This window comes from Lissotriton helveticus, chromosome 12 (genome assembly GCF_964261635.1).
Source record: "Lissotriton helveticus chromosome 12, aLisHel1.1, whole genome shotgun sequence".
Classification (NCBI taxonomy): domain Eukaryota; kingdom Metazoa; phylum Chordata; class Amphibia; order Caudata; family Salamandridae; genus Lissotriton; species Lissotriton helveticus.
In genome coordinates this window covers 34,787,213-34,803,607 of record NC_136073.1, presented here as the reverse complement: position 1 = coordinate 34,803,607, position 16,395 = coordinate 34,787,213, and the positions used below count along the sequence as shown (strand labels likewise).

The 16,395-nt window shown below is 40.5% G+C and overlaps 1 protein-coding gene across 1 annotated transcript in view; it reads right to left on the bottom strand.

The window, feature by feature from the left end:
• Window positions 1-1,168: 1,168 nt before the first annotated feature.
• The window catches only part of LOC144799326 (beta-1,3-galactosyltransferase 5-like), a 35,095-nt gene continuing 19,868 nt past the window's right edge, over window positions 1,169-16,395 (bottom strand). The window contains exon 2 of the mRNA XM_078670574.1: window positions 1,169-1,629. Within this exon, the coding sequence (XP_078526700.1) occupies window positions 1,169-1,629 (461 nt within the window). The remainder of the gene's footprint in view (window positions 1,630-16,395) is intronic.

The window sequence follows — 16,395 nt, the reverse complement described above, 5'->3', positions numbered from 1 at the left end:
GCTCTCCACACCACTGGAGTCAAGCTATCCTGGCGAAGACGGCTGATAGCCAGAAACCGGTCCTAGGATGCTTGATTCCGGTCCAGGAAAGACATGGCTTGGCAGTTCAGGCTGGACTGTTCCCATGAGGCACAGGGTCAAGGCTGATTTGCATATGGCCATGTCTGAACTGGGGTGGTGTGGAGTGCAAAAAAACGATGGATTTAGGCCCAGATCTCTGTACTGGGGTGAATGTATGACATTGTTCTGCATTATGTCCATCAACTGTTATTTTTGCGTTAGGATGTTATGGCCTTCCAGTGTCTATATTAACAGCTGCACAGACATCTTATGATCATCATTGTCAGTGCTGCTGCAGTTTTACAGTTCTAAGTCATCTTTTTAAATCTGTCCCTTACCATCTCATGATTACTTTAGATGTGCAAGGAAACCCATTAACCCCTTAAGTGCTGCCGTCGGCCAACGGTCGTCACGGGCACTACCTCCCCAGTGCTGCGTGCGACCGCTGGACGTCCAGTTCAGCACCGGATAATGGACAGCGCAGCACTGGGGAGGTTTGTTTACTAGCTCCCAAGTGGTTAACAGTTAGTGCAGCCATGCTTTCATAGCATCTTTGTAACCACATCTGCTTAGGACTTTCTTATGGATGTGTAATAAATATGGTGATGATTACTCTAATGGGCAAATTATATTTGATGTTGTGGATGATTTTATTTGTCATGTCATGTCTGAGGTCATGAACAGTGCACTGAAGAAGGCGTTATATTTTCTTAGCACACTATATCTGAAATTCTGCATTTTTAAATGTTGAACAGTAACCATAGAGTGTCTCTCTACAACATGTTCAGTTCTAAATGATCTTCTAAATGTAATGACTTTAATATCAAACCATAAATGACTGTAACAAAAGTTTATTTTTAGTCATTGTTTTTGGTTTTGCAATGATATACTGTATCAAGCCCAGAACCCACAATCCAGGTCTTGCTGTTCACTTTATTCCATCCTGCACAGCTGGTGCTAGCTGCAAGGCACAGCTAAGCCTAACCCTGTGCTCTATACCACACCTTGCTAAGCACTGTGAGCAGTAAGGCCTTCTGTTGTTTCTTGTGTGAACAGGGCATGGCTCTTGTTGCACCCTCACATCAACTAGACATGCACATTGCTTATCTTAGGTTGATAGTTCTACATCCGGGTCACACTTTGCACCCTGCACTTCCTTCCAGATTTTCACCAGCTGGTCTGATAAAAACTGGTGGATTACCAGAGCCTCCTTGTACTGACAAATGTTGAACTTTAATCCAAATGTGTAGAAGCGGGGGCTGTGCACCATTGTAACATTCGCTGCCAATCCCAGAAGCCCCAAGTAAACATCGTCCAGCGGGAAAACAGGCAGCTCGATGGAGGCTCGATACAGGCCAGGAATGGCGTCTCCGGTCATGATAAAGCCGCCACCAGACAGGAAGTTGGGGTACTCTGGATATGGGAAAAGCGAGTGCGTGACTGCGTACTTTCCTGTTCGCGTTACAATGGGATGGCGATGCAAGAATCCGTGAAGAGTGCAGGAGTCATTAACAAATGTTGCCATATAACTGACCAGGCCCCTGGGATTCACCAGTTCATCATCATCCCCTGAAATAGAAAACATATAAAATATTTAAAGTGACAGCTCTTTATAGTACACAACTGCGCCTATGACTAGAAAACATTCTCAAGCATTTGGCCAACTATGCCTTCTTTCTTCTACCCCCCATTGTGCTTTGCTCTGAATAACAGTCCCTAAGACATGATTTCATGCATCTGTACTGGTCAAGCTCAATACCTTATCCTTACTTCTGGTACGGGTCATCTATTTTGGGTCTCTACATCCCTAACTTTGCAACAAAATTATTAATTCCTACTTATCTGAATATGTTGAGTTGGATTACTGTACCACAGATGAGTTAGAAATGAAAGGCCTGGTTTATCATTTGACGGACAAAGGTCAGTCCATTAGGATGGCGGAGGACATTACTTTTGCCACCTTCATGGACTACCATCTGCCACATTTAGAGATGACCGGCCGCCCAGAAGACATCTCTGTACGTTGAAAGGAACAGCAATCATGGTGGTTCCATTCAGTGTACAAAAAGGTTTGGTGGGCAGTTACCATCGGTTTTAATGTTTGTTCCCTCCCAACACCTAGCTGTACATCTGTTTCAGACTGTCAGTTTTGATGGTTGTTTACAAACTTTTACAAAGTTTTAGTTTTTTTCTGATACATGCCCCCAAAGTGGCTGTTTGCTTAAAAAAAAAACTAATGACCCTCACACCCTGCGAGACCCAGGGTGTGGGTGTCATTAGGTTTTTCTTCAGTCCTTCACTGCCAGAATGTTTCTAGCAGAGAAAAAAAAGTTTAAAAAGGCATTACACTATCCACCCTAAATAGGTGATGTAATGGTGTAATGTTATTCCTTCAATGGCCCATAGTCTGTTGAGACATTGGAGAACCTTTGCAGTCGACAGCCAAGGTTCACCCGCTTTTTAATCAGGCAGGTGACGTAGGGTTGGCACCAAATTCTAAATCAGGCTCTAAGAATGTAGTTGCAAAATGTTGTTTTTTTGTCTGATATTAGATACTGTAAGACCATTAAAACATATACTAAGAATAGCAGAAATGGCTCATTTTAAGAGGAATCAGTGGCAACTACACTACAGAATCATTCAATTAATTGTTTTTCATGCTATTAAGAACTGTGAATTTACCATTAAAATGTACTTTAGGTAGATGGGAGAAAATATTTCCTCCTGTACATACTTGAACTTTCTGTCCTTTGTCTCTTAGGTACCCATGATGTGAATGATGTTTGTTCAGTGCTACATATGGCACTATTATAATTACTTAAGGACATGTTTTTACATAACAATGCGATGACTGCAAAAGTAGCTATGGACTTCATTATGGACCTACCTACCCCATCTGATTTATTATTATTTATTTTCTTTTTACTTTTTAAAAACCCTTTTAAAATCTGTGTTGTCTAATTGTTCTACAGACTGCTTTTACTGTTATAGTTATAGACCTTCACTGAAGATCATGGATAAATACATTAAATACAAAGTAAAATCAAGACTGCCATAATCAACTTGTGTTTAGGTCTTTAAACCTATGCAACACAATAGAACACCTGGGTCCAGACAAAAAAGAGTTTTTGAAAAACAGAGCAACCTAGCTGAGATGGAGTATTCCTTTTAAAGGCCAATTTCCCACACCCATCATAGGAAGCATGTTTTATCATCGGGAAACTCCTCACACCGTGACAGCTAGTCACGGTGCATGCTAAGACCTCTCACAGAGAGAGAGGAGCACACCCTGTGTTTTAGTGGTATAATAAATCCCCTTGAATGAGCATGGCTTAGTGAGGTAAGTAGAGCATGCAAAACAGTGTGATAAGTTAAAACTGTCTCCAGGGTATGCAGCCACCTTTATTCATGCGTCTCTGGGTCAAGATTGAAAAGCAAGACACTGCAGGAAGGATTAAACCTGCTGGGATGTGTCATCAGGGTAGATCAACATGTTTCCACCCATAACCCTCGGAGGTGGTGTTGCGGCATTCATCAGGATCTATGGTGATGGTGCTTCTGCTTCAAAATTGTGTTCAAAGCAATATGTGCGTAATGTAAAATAATACAAAACCATCTAGAGGTCCTCTGGAAATCCATGGGAGGAACCCACTGGCAGGAACCTGCAAAAATCTATATATGAATACGTATGTACAGATGAACAGCTTTGTAATAATTTCAATGCAGGCTAACGGTGGAGGAAAACCACCATGGCAACAAGCATAATTAAGTGTAAAACACATAATCCTTGACACTCATAGAACAAAACCAATTCCCACAGTCTTTATTGGCCACCAAGATTAAGAAATTTAGAAAGGATCTGGCACGCTGCTCACTTGAAAAGTTATCCATACACAAGTGACAACTACAACCAGAAGGGTCGCAGATATGGCTCTAACTATTCCTTGGCTGATACCGATGATTGGTCAACAGAATCAGATACTGGACCCAGTGGATCTCGTCAGCCTGGTACACAAATGAAAGGTTGAGGCAGGTTGCATGAACAGCATTCTAGACCACCCCAACAACATTCGTGGTCCCTTACGTCCTGTGATTATCCTATGCCACAATTATAACTTCCCCCACCTCCTTTCTAAAATGCAACTTTTTAGGGCAGGGCCGGGGCAGGTCGAGAGGCAGAAGAAGACACCAGCAGACCCATGTGCACCGGAGCCCCCCTTCATCACTGTATCACATGCGGAGCGTTGCAAACACTACTCCACAGCTGAGCATGAGCAATGACACAACCTTGTCGTGAATCTTAGCAGCTGGCCATTGACATCTTCTGAAATCTGCGTGCTCAATAAAGGACTGGATTTTGTCCCTACCAATAAGTAACCCTGGGCGAAACTTGTGGAGTTGTACTCTGGGGAATGTCACAGAGTTACTGGAAAACTATGTGAAATTCAACAGAGTTTTGAAGCCTGGCAGAGTTACCTGCACCATACATTGCATCCCCAGTCCCCCACCATCCCCCTAGCCCCCACTACCCCTCCTGTATCCCTCCACGTAGTAAGGCCTGACCTTACCTGTCCCCTGGTTCCTTCCTGCTCCGGCTGCTGGCTGCAGTCAGCTGCTTCTGCAGCTCCGGCCCAGAGAATTCAATTACCTGGAAGATCTGCAGTACGCATGGTGTATTGTGTGAAGGCATGCATGCCTTCACGCAATACACCATGCGTATATATTGTCTGGTCATTGTCAATGCCTGTGGAAATAATTGAGGGTGCTTCTTGGGCAGATGTTACATAATACGGGTAAAATATTTACCTATACCCACTATATCTCAGCTGTTGAAGTCAGTTTAATAGTCGGGTATTCCATGTACCCTGCCAGTTAATTAAACACAAAAGCTTATGTTATGGACCTGAAATCACATTTTTCCACCCTCCCAGTGCCAACATTTCAAGTGAAAACATTCACGGACAGTAAATGGTTGTGGAAGAGCCAGCAGAACATTTGCAAAGAACATTTCATCTGAGTTAAGCAGAAGTTATATTTTTATTTAAATACGTGGACTTCAAGCTGACTTGCAAACAAGCCTAATCTATTAATTTCTTTTTAACACCGGGCCAGATTCACAGAACTAATTTAAGACAAAATTCTAAACTTACTACCATTTTGGTATTCACAGAAGGCACTTACTCATTTCGGTATTCACAGAAGGCACTTATTCATTTCGGTATTCACAGAAGTTAGGAGTCCTAACTTTAGGATTCCTAAATGCCTTCTGTGAATACCGAAAGTCTTAAAGTTAGGATTTTTCTCAGTTTAGGAGTAGTAAAGTTAGGACTCCTAACTTTAGGACTCCTAAATGCCTTCTGTGAATACCGAAAGTCTTAAAGTTAGGATTTTTCTCAGTTTGCTGTCCTGGTGTATTTTGGGTGGGGGCTCGATTTGGGACTCTTCTAATTCATAACCTAATCGAGACAGGGCATCTGCCTCCCCATTTTTCTTTCCTGCTTGAAATTGCATGATGAAATCATAATCGCTAAAAAACTGTGTCTTTTGAAGGCTTTTGAAGATTTAAGAAATTAACAGTTATTCTGTGATTCGTACCTAAAAGATATTACCTCCTTTCCTCAAAAGCCCTTTTTATGGCTGATAATTCCCTGTCCCCTACAGCATAGTTCAACTCAGCCCGTGATAGCTTAAGTGAATAATATGCCACAGGGTGAAGACATCCTGTGTTGGGGATCAGCCTGAGAAAGAACACCTCCTATAGCTGATTGGGAGGCATCGGCCTCGACTATAAAGGGTCGGGAAGGAGCAGGATGTTTCAAAATGGGTGCCTGTGTAAATGCCTATTTCAATTTACAAAAAGCTTCCTCTGCCGCCAAGGTCCACAAAAACGTAACCCCTTTCTTGAGGTGTTTGGGGATGGGGAGACCAATTCAGAAAAATTTGAAATAAAACTTCTGTAAAAATTGGCAAAGCCAAGAAAGCTCTGAATATCTCTAACAGTCTTTGGTGCTGGCCAGCGAGTAATAGCTTCTACTTTCTGTGGATCCATACTGATTCCTTGTGGGGGCACAATATACCCAAGAAAGGCTACTTGAAATGTATGGAATCGACACTTTTCCAGTTTGCTAAATAAATGATTGTCCCGTAATCTTTCGAGGACCTTCCTCACATTTAGTTCGTGTTCTTGTAAAGATGAGGAATAAATCAAAAGATCATCAATATAAGCTATAACAAAGAGGTCCAACATGTCTCTTAGGACTTCATTATTAAAGAACTGAAAGGCTGAGGGAGCGTTACAGACTCCGAATGGCATGACTAGATATTCATACAACCCCAACTTAGTACAAAAATCCGTCTTCCGTTCATCTCCCTCTTTAACTCTCACCTAATGGTAGGATCCTCATAAGTTCAATTTGGTGAAGATCTTGGCATCTTTTATCTTATCACGAAGGGAAGATCTCAGTGGTAGAGGAGGGTATCTGTTCTTAATAGTAACATCATTGAGCATCTTATAATCTATACAAGATCTAAGACCACCTCCTTGTTTAGGAATAAAGAAGAGGGATGAGGAGGCCGGTGATCTAGAAGGGCAGAGGAATCCAACTCTGAGCATTACATCCAAATAGTCCTGCAAATAAATGTTCTCTTTTTCAGTCTAAGCATATATTCTGCTACAGGGAATGCGGGCCCCTGGCAAAAGATCAATTCAACAATCATAAGGCCTGTGTGGTGGAAGGCTCATTGCTTTTTCCACATCAAACAGCTCTTTCAAGTCGTGATACGTAAGTCAGTTGCGTCAGAACTAGTGAAAGCCCCTACTTTCTCTGCCTATGTCCATGTCCCTGGCAAAACCCTGGATTGAAGGTCAATGTCATCTCTGTCCAATTAATAGAGGGGTTATGTTGATATAACCAGGGCAGCCCCAATATGGCTGGGAATTGAGGAGACTGAATGAGATCAAATGCAATAATTTCTTGATGTCTCTCCTCAATGACCAGGGTTAAGTCAATGGTAGCGTGTGTAACAGGACCAGATTTAAAACTACTGCCGTCTATGGTTGTGACCTCCTCCCAAGAGGACTTAGGCACCAGAGGAACCTTCTTACTGTATGCCCACTGAAGGTCCATAAAATTACCAGAGGCGCCAGAATCTACCATTATTTGGACATCTATAACCTGTTCTCCCCATATGAGGTGAGAGGAGAGAAGGAAGTGATGTGAAGATGTAATAACAGGTTTGGTTTGCTAGACAGTTAAACCTGAACTACTCGAAATCTTTGTCTCAGGAGACTCCAGGCTTGTTAGTTTTCCGAAATCTTCTTTTGCTTTGGCTTAACAGGACAATCTCTCAGAAAATGACCTGGTTGTCCGCAGTATAAACACAACCTTTTTGGTCACGCCTTCTTTGCCTTTCTTCTCCACTAAGGGGTCCTCTAACAATCCCTATTTGCATAGGTTCTGGATCTTCTGGCTGTTTCTCGACATCTTGCCGTCTCTCTCTATAAACAAGCATGCGTCCTTCTGACCTTCCTCTTTCTCTTTTTCTTTCACAGATTCTGTGGTCCAACTTGACTACCAGGTCTATAAGGGCCGTACAAGACTCAGGGGGATCAACTACTTCTGCTAGAAGATCTTTTAACTCATCCTTCAACCCTCTATAGAACAAGGCACTGTGTTTTTCTTCAGGCCACCCCGCCTCTGCTACTAATCTATTAAAAGTAGAAATATATGTTGGTAGATCCTTTGTACCCTGTTTCAAATTTAGAAGCTCAGAGTCTACAGACTGCATGAAAGAATGCCTGTCAAACACATTCTTAAATTCACCCTTGAATGCAACATAATTAACCAGCAGTGGATTATCTCTTTCTATGAGGGGTTTGGACCAGGTGGCTGCAGGTCCCTCTAAATAGAACAGGACAAGAGCGACTTTTGCTTGGTTGGTAGGGAAACATGCGGCTTTACACATAAAGTGAAGTTGACATTGACTAATGAAAGCTGTAAACTTAGTAGGATCACCCATAAAATGATCAAGGGGAGCCAGGGGAATTCACTGAGGTGTGGTTACTTGTATAACTGGAACATTAGCACTGGGAGGCTGAGAAGAAGGAAACTGTGTCCCTGTCCTATTACCCAGACTAGATTCAGTTCCCATACCCCTGGGAAGGGTGTCCACCCATGCTGAGATGGCCTGGGTTTCTTTCTGTAGATTACCCACGATGTGTGCTAGGTCTGCAAGTGTCACCTGACTCATTTCCCTAACATTTGGGCAGAAATCAATGTTGTTATTTTATGGCTTCGCGTTCTGTCAGGGTAATCAAGTAACGTTCTTTTACTCAGATTTCTGCAGGAACGCCACACAATGAAGAAAGGTCCTCTCCTTCCCCAGTATGCGTATCTCACCCAACTGAGTCAAAGTATCAATAGCAACGTGGGGAAGAAGGGAAAGCGAACAAGGAGGAGAGAAGGTTCCATGTCGCACCCCAGTCTGAAGCAGGATTAGTTTATCAAAAGTGAAAGTCTGTTAAAAGAAAGAGTAGAAGAAGAGGTAAGTATGTATAGTCTCTGTCTATTTATATACCATATCTTTCTATCTACATGTATATCTACCTGAGTAATTCCCTTTTTCCGTTTATTATGACCACTGGGGTGAGAAAGAGGGCATGAACATCTAAAGAGAAAATAGTTAGTAAGTGATGTGTTCTAATTTGAGATGCAGAAGTATAGCAGTAAATGTCATGTAAACAACCCACCTAAATAAATACAACTGGTACTCTGAATGTTCTTCTCTATATAGTTCAATTCTCGAAACCTCCACCTTAGTGCCCATTAATAAAAGTGTTTCCTTAACTTCAGGAATAAACAAAAATTGCAGGATGACGAAGACAGGATGCCCGAGACCAGGATCGCAGAAGGACGAAGACGGGATTCACCGAAGGAGATGCCGCTACCGGGAGGAAAGCAGACGAAGAAGACTACGGCACGAAAATGAAGGTAGGTAACCCGGAACTGCTCTGCTCAATCTCGATGCTGGAACGCGAAGCATCAGCGGCCAAGAATGGAGCATTTTTATTACCCTGGCAGGCTCCCGTGCATACATCCAAACGGGAGTCCGCCATTATAGTAGTTTTCTCTTTTTAGAGGCAGGAAGCAGGCAGCGCATCTTTTGTTAGTGCGTAACTGGCAATCCTGACAGTCATTGTGCGTCAAGAAGGGCAATTAAGAGCCCTAAAGAGAAAGCAGTGGCCGTGAAAAGCATTGCTGCATAATGATGGCTGACCTCTACATTACTCCATTTCAAAGAAAGGTGCAACTTCGGATATCGCTGGTCATCTAACATGCTTGCAAACCTATGAACATGTACATACTGATTATCAAATACCGGTTCCAAGCTTCATCCTTTAATGAAAAAGGAGTTTATCATGCAAATCTGTGGTAATGAAATCGGGAGGCCCAAATAATCGTTTGCTGTCTCTGCTTCACAGCCATTCCTAGGTGATCCGTTTCAGCTTTCGTGCCTGCCACCATATCGAACAGAACATGTGTTATGCTATTCGGCACCAGTAAAGTCCGCTCAGCAACGAGTGCAGAGATTTTGAAAACTTTGCACCCAAAACAAAGTGCGGAGTTCTAAAACTCCGCAAACTCTGTTGGCGGACCAGAGTTAACCGCCCACCTTTATCTATAAGGGGAATGATTTTGAGAGCCAAAAAGAATCATCTCAATTTATTTCTCAAAATACGGCTACAACACTTTTTTGCAGAAAATACTGAGATTGGCATAGAGATCTCTCAACCAAACACTACTTTGAGCAAAGAACGACTCTCTTTTCTAGGCCTATTTTTATATCCATCATCCAGTTGTCTAGAAATCTAACTATAAAAGATACCTATGGCACGAAATGCCTTACTGCCCTATAAGACCTACCATCCAAATTCTCTCAGAAACAACCTTCCTTTTGCACAGTTATTATGCCTTGGGTGTAATTGCTCACATGTCGAGAAGTACAAGGAAGATGCCAACACCCTGTCCACTCATTTGTTAGACAGGCAATACCTGGCCTCCCTCATATGTAAATCTGCTAAGAGAGCCAGAATTGGGAACAAGAAGCACTTCTTGACATTAGGCCTCCAAAACAACCAGCAGGGAGATTGGTGTGTGTCAAACCTTTCTGCAGTTTTTCAGGCGTAATCAAGAAATCAATATGGAAAAGCTGGCACATCCTTAACAAAGGGAAGTAAGCCATTCTATGACCACTATTTGCGTTAAAATGCAGCACCAATGTAAAGGACAAGCTGGTATACACAAGAACTATGATGCCAGCTACTACCAGACAAGACACACCTTGGGGTTTACCATCAATACAAGGATATTTTCCTAGTGGTTTCTGTGGGGTATCTGCGCAGATGGCGCATACCACCCAGATTGACATTAGGACCCATACACCTTGGAAACGGAGGCAACACTCAAATTGCAATAGTGAGAGACTTGTCTACCTCATCATGTGCCCGTGTATGCTCAAATATGTTGGTACGACGACACACAAAGTGAAAACTGGCATCACTGAACATAAAAGTGTGATTTGATGCAAAACACAGACTACAAATTTGACCAATCAATTCATTGATAAGTTTTAACGGGGTTAGCCCTAAAACTATCTAACCTGGGTCAATAATCAGGTACATATGAAGGGGTCAGAGTATATTTCTTTTTAAAGCATCAAATGTCAAATATAAACAATGCGTATCTCAAATTATAACCAGTCCAATGATTTAATGCATATTTTATTTTAGCACATGGGCGAGCGGGAACTTAGCATCAATCAATAAGTTCCGACGAAAAACATAGAAAAATTCCTTAGAAACGAATCATATATATAACTTGTGTCCATCAAAATTGTGGCATAGTATTTGCATAGTTATATATCAACGCGCTCTCAGTGATAAGGAAAATGAGGTAGTTAGGTGGGATAGGTGTGATGGGATAAGTATGGGGACTGGGTAAAGGTGTTGTGACCATAACACAATCACAGTAAGATTCAGTACGACCTTTACAGTCTAATTTAGATCAGTAGTTCCATATATCTCTTTAACATAGGATGTGTTTTATTCCATTTATTGTCTCCTATGTTTAGAGGAATGGTGTTGTCTGGTCTACGTTTCGACCCCGCATGGTGTAAGGGTTAGTAGAAACCTCATTCTGGGGTCTTCATCAGGACATAGATAAAACAGGAGCGCCTAAAAAAATATAATTAGAATGAATGTATCGGTCTACAATACACAAGGACTGGGTAAAGATTGAATACATACTTTGTATTTGGCCATCCAGTGACCATTGAAGTAGGACCATCATGGGTTCCTATTGTGAAGGATATAACCTGCAATTAATTAGAAGAACTGTTGTTACAGAAGGGTACCCGGGGAGGGATCCCCTGTCTATTATACAGTTGATAAGAGTTAGTGCGGGGGACACTTACTGGGATATGGCAATCATCCAGTCGAAACTTGTAGTTGTTTCCGGTTCCTTTCCAAATATATAAAAACAGCTATAGGGGTGTGCAGACGGTCTCAATGCCCCGGTGGTTCTAGAAAAATGGGGAATAGATAATTGCATTACGAAATGTAAAGATCGAAGTTGAAATTAAATGAGGACCATATCTGTCACTATGTCCAGGAGGAATCCCCGTAGCTCTGCCTTCGATGAGATGGCAATATTGCTTATGCCATTCACGAGGGTGCCCTGCGTGGCGCCCGTTTTTTGACTAACTTCCATTCTAGTACTTGTAATTCCTGGGACTAACAGTACCTATATTCTCCCTCAATGTGATTAAGAATACGGTAGATAATACCGCCTGCATCTGACTGGACCATGGGATGAATGTAATAATCCCATGTCGATATAAGATTTATGATTTGGCTCAGATGGGATATATTCCCTCCTGGACATAGCGACATATATGGTCCTCATTTAATTTCAACCTCGATCTTTACATTTCGTAATGCAATTATCTATTCCCCATTTTTCTAGAACCACCGGGCCATTGAGACCGTCTGCACACCCCTATAGCTGTTTTTATATATTTGGAAAGGAACCGGAAACAACTACAAGTTTCGACTGGATGATTGCCATATCCCAGTAAGTGTCCCCCGCACTGACTCTTATCAACTGTATAATAGACAGGGGATCCCTCCCTGGGTACCTTTCTGTAACAACAGTTCTTCTAATTAATTGCAGGTTATATCCTTCACAATAGGAACCCATGATGGTCCTACTTCAATGGTCACTGGATGGCCAAATACAAAGTATGTATTCAATCTTTACCCAGTCCTTGTGTATTGTAGACCTTTTGTAGTGGACCGATACATTCATTCTAATTATATTATTTTTAGGCGCTCCTGTTTTATCTATGTCCGGATGAAGACCCCAGAATGAGGTTTCTACTAACCCTTACACCATGCGGGGACGAAACGTAGACCAGACTACACCATTCCTCTAAACATAGGAGAAAATAAATGGAATAAAACACATCCTATGTTAAAGAGATATATGGAACTATTGATCTAAATTAAACTGTAAAGGTCGTACTGAATCTTACTGTGATTGTGTTATGGTCACAACACCTTTACCCAGTCCCCACACTTATCTCATCACACCTATCCCACCTAACTACCTCCTTTTCCTTATCACTGAGAGCGCGTTGATATATAACTATGCAAATACTATGCTACAATTTTGATGGACACAAGTTATATATATGATTCGTTTCTAAGGAATTTTTCTATATTTTTCGTCGGAACTTATTGATTGATGCTAAGTTCCCGCTCGCCCATGTGCTAAAATAAAATATGCATTAAATCATTGGACTGGTTATAATTTGAGATACGCAATGTTTATATTTGACATTTGATGCTTTAAAAAGAAATATACTCTGACCCCTTCATATGTACCCAATCAATTTATTGAGCAGATAAACTACACAGGACAGTCAGAGACACGACTAATATACCACCCTCAGTGATTAACATCTCGCAGTACCTTTTTATTAGGGAACATAAATGGATCCCTAGAGTAAGTTGCCAAAGAGATGGGTTGGATGATGATATTCTCTGGCCCTGTATGTCATAATGTGTACCTCTGCACACCTATGGATACTTCTGCTTGAGAGCATACATAGTAGGAGATGCGCGAGCGCGCGATTCAACATGGCTGCCGCCGCTTGAGCTCCGTCGCGTCAGAAGCCCGATTTTGTGATTTACGACAAATTTTCTGTCAGTAATGTTGCGCAAATGTGGTTGCTTTAATCTTTAGGAGGTTCCCTACCTTTGGAGGAATTTTGAAGCCGTTCTGCTTTCCGGAAGTGCTGTTTCAGGACCCTTGGCTCCTGCTCACAGCCTCTCACTAAGGTACTGCCTGAATTGTGTGTCCAGGGGGTGGAGGATTCAGCAGGAAAGGGCCTGGCTTGGTCCTAGCCACACCCATAGTCCTGTATAGCTGCTGCACCAGTGCCTTTGAAGATTATTCCACTGCTTTTATTAATTTCTTTGCAGTTATATTGCTTTCTTGACTTTCAATTCCGTTTATTTGTGGGGTTTTCTCTTCAAAATGGAAAATAAAAATCCAGTCAATAATAAAAGGAGGCAGCAAGTTTCACCGCCCCCTGTTAATTCAAAGGTAGTGGAGTCCTCTGAACCTTCCCTTTCATTAATTTTGGAAGAAATTCAAGCTGTTCGAGTTAACACTGAAAATATTGCGTCAGAAGTTAAAAGTGTGTGTAAAGACATGGCTTGTTTGTCTATGAAAATTTCTGATAATTCCATCAACATTCAGGATAATAAAATTAAAGTAGATGCTTTTACACCATTGGTGGCAAAAATACTTCCTATGCATTCTCAGCTTTTGGATATGGAAAATCGCAATAGACAGTACAACCTTCGCATTTTTTATTTGCCTGAAGAAGTTGAGGGTTCTAATTGTCGTTTATATTTGGAAAATTTGATTCCAGGTCATTTAAATGTCAAATTCCCAGAAAAATTTGAAGTGGATAAAGCCCATAGAATCCCTTCTTATCGCAACCCTTGCCATACTAAACCTAGGCAAATGATATTCAAAGTCCTTCGTCATCATCATCTAGTTATGATAAGGAAAGCTGCAAGAGAAATTCCCTCATTGATGGTGAATGCCAATAAAAATTTTATTCACCAGGAATTTGCCAAAGAAACTGTTGCAATACGTAAGGATTTTGCTGCCTTTCGTCCACAGTTAAGAAGTCTTGGATTCAAGTACGGTATTTTTGATCCATCTACAATGCGCATATGGAAAGATAACTTCTCAAAATCCTTTCATCAACCAGAAGAATTGCGACACTTTCTTGATCAACAAGTTCAACATTCAATGGATACTCACGACCCTACTACATGACTTTTTCTAGTTTGATCTTTGCTGACAGATTCATGAGTACTTTTTACAATTTTGGGCTCCAGCGGTTCTGGCCATGCTTGTAGAGCGTGTGTGCGTTTCGCTTTTTCTTCTTTATGTATTTTGTTTGTCTTTTTTCTATGTTTTTTCTTTCTCCTTCTCCCTTTTCAAATCGAGAGTTACTGTTTTTTTCTATTTCTTAGCTATGCTTTCTTCGTCTCTTCTTGTTTCATTGCTTTTCTTCCTTTGCTCTTTTCTTTATAATGACTACTTATCATAATAATAAAGTTATTTCTCTAAATGTGAAAGGTTTGCGACACCCAGTTAAGCGTACTAAAATTTTGGATTATTTAGAAAGTTGTAAAGCAGACATTTGTTTTGTTCAAAAGACTCATATTGATGATAAAATATAAAATTATATAAAAAGAAAGTGGGTCGATACTATTGTGTCATCTCCTGCTAATGGTAAGAAAAATGGTGTTGCTATTTTCCTTGTGAAAAAATTACATGGTCAAGTTTTAAGTAAAATTTCAGATACAGATGGTAGATATATAATAGTTAAAATTAAAATTCATGATTCAAATTTATTTTTGCTTAATATTTATGCTCCTACTGCTGATGACCTTACTTTTTGGTCTAATATTACTACAGAAGTCTTAAAGCTGGGTAAAGTTCCATTGATTGTAGGGGGTGATTTCAATGTTATTGCTGACCCATTATTAGATAGGTTGTCTAATACTAAAATTCGTCATCCTAAGGTTTTTCATGCTTTTAAATCCTTTATTCATTCTACCAAGTTAGCTGACATTTGGCGTCTGCACTTCCCTACTGATAAATGTTTTACCTTTTTTTCCAATCCCCATAATTCACATTCCAGAATTGATTATTTTTTACTTTCTACACCACTTATCCAATCTGCAACTAACCCTATCATTGGCAATATTGAAATATCTGATCATGCCTTGATTTCTTTTGTTTTAAATCTATCTTCCACTTTTACTAAACAAATCAGATGGCGTATGAATACTGGTATTGTTCTAAATGAGCATAATAAACCGAAACTATTAAAAGCCATTCAAGATAATTTTTTGTTTAATCCAGAGGTGCAACAATGTCTATTATGGCTTATGAGAACAGATCCTTCAATGCTAATATCAAGCACCTAGAAAAACAAATAGTGAAATTTGAAAGGGTATTTATTACATCCAATGATCCTCAATACCGAATTAAGCTACAAAAACTTTGTTATGAATTTAAATCTATCCTCAGTAAAAGAGCTGGTGTCCAAATCTCTAAATCTAATGCTAGATTTTGTTTTAATGCCAATAGGTCTGGGAAACTCCTAGCGAATTATCTGCGTATCAAAAGAGATAAGACACAGATTACCTCTATTCATGGTCCTCATGGCAAGATTGCACTATCCCATAATGATATTGTTAAAGAATTTCTGGATTTTTACTCGAATCTATATAATAAGCCAGATTTTCACGATAACTCATTAATTGACTCATTTTTAAATACTTGTGATTTACCCAAAATTTCACCATCAGATAGACTAGGATTAGATTTACCCATCACTACTGATGAAATTTTAGCAGCCATAAAATCTCTTAAAAAAATAGGTCTCCAGGCCCTGATGGTATTCCAGTTGAATTTTATAAAGAATTCCAGTCTCATCTTTTACCATACTTATTTCAACTATTTACTTTTTTTCGGTTCTTCTGGGACTGTTTCAGGTTCATTTGCTGATGCTTTTATTATTGTACTTCCCAAACCTGATAAGGATCCTGCCCTTGTTTCAAATTATCATCCTATATCTTTAATTAAGCAGGACTATAAACTATATGCTAAAATTCTTGCCTCTAGACTGGCCCCTATACTTCACTCTATTATCCACCCAGATCAATCAGGATTTATGAAATCC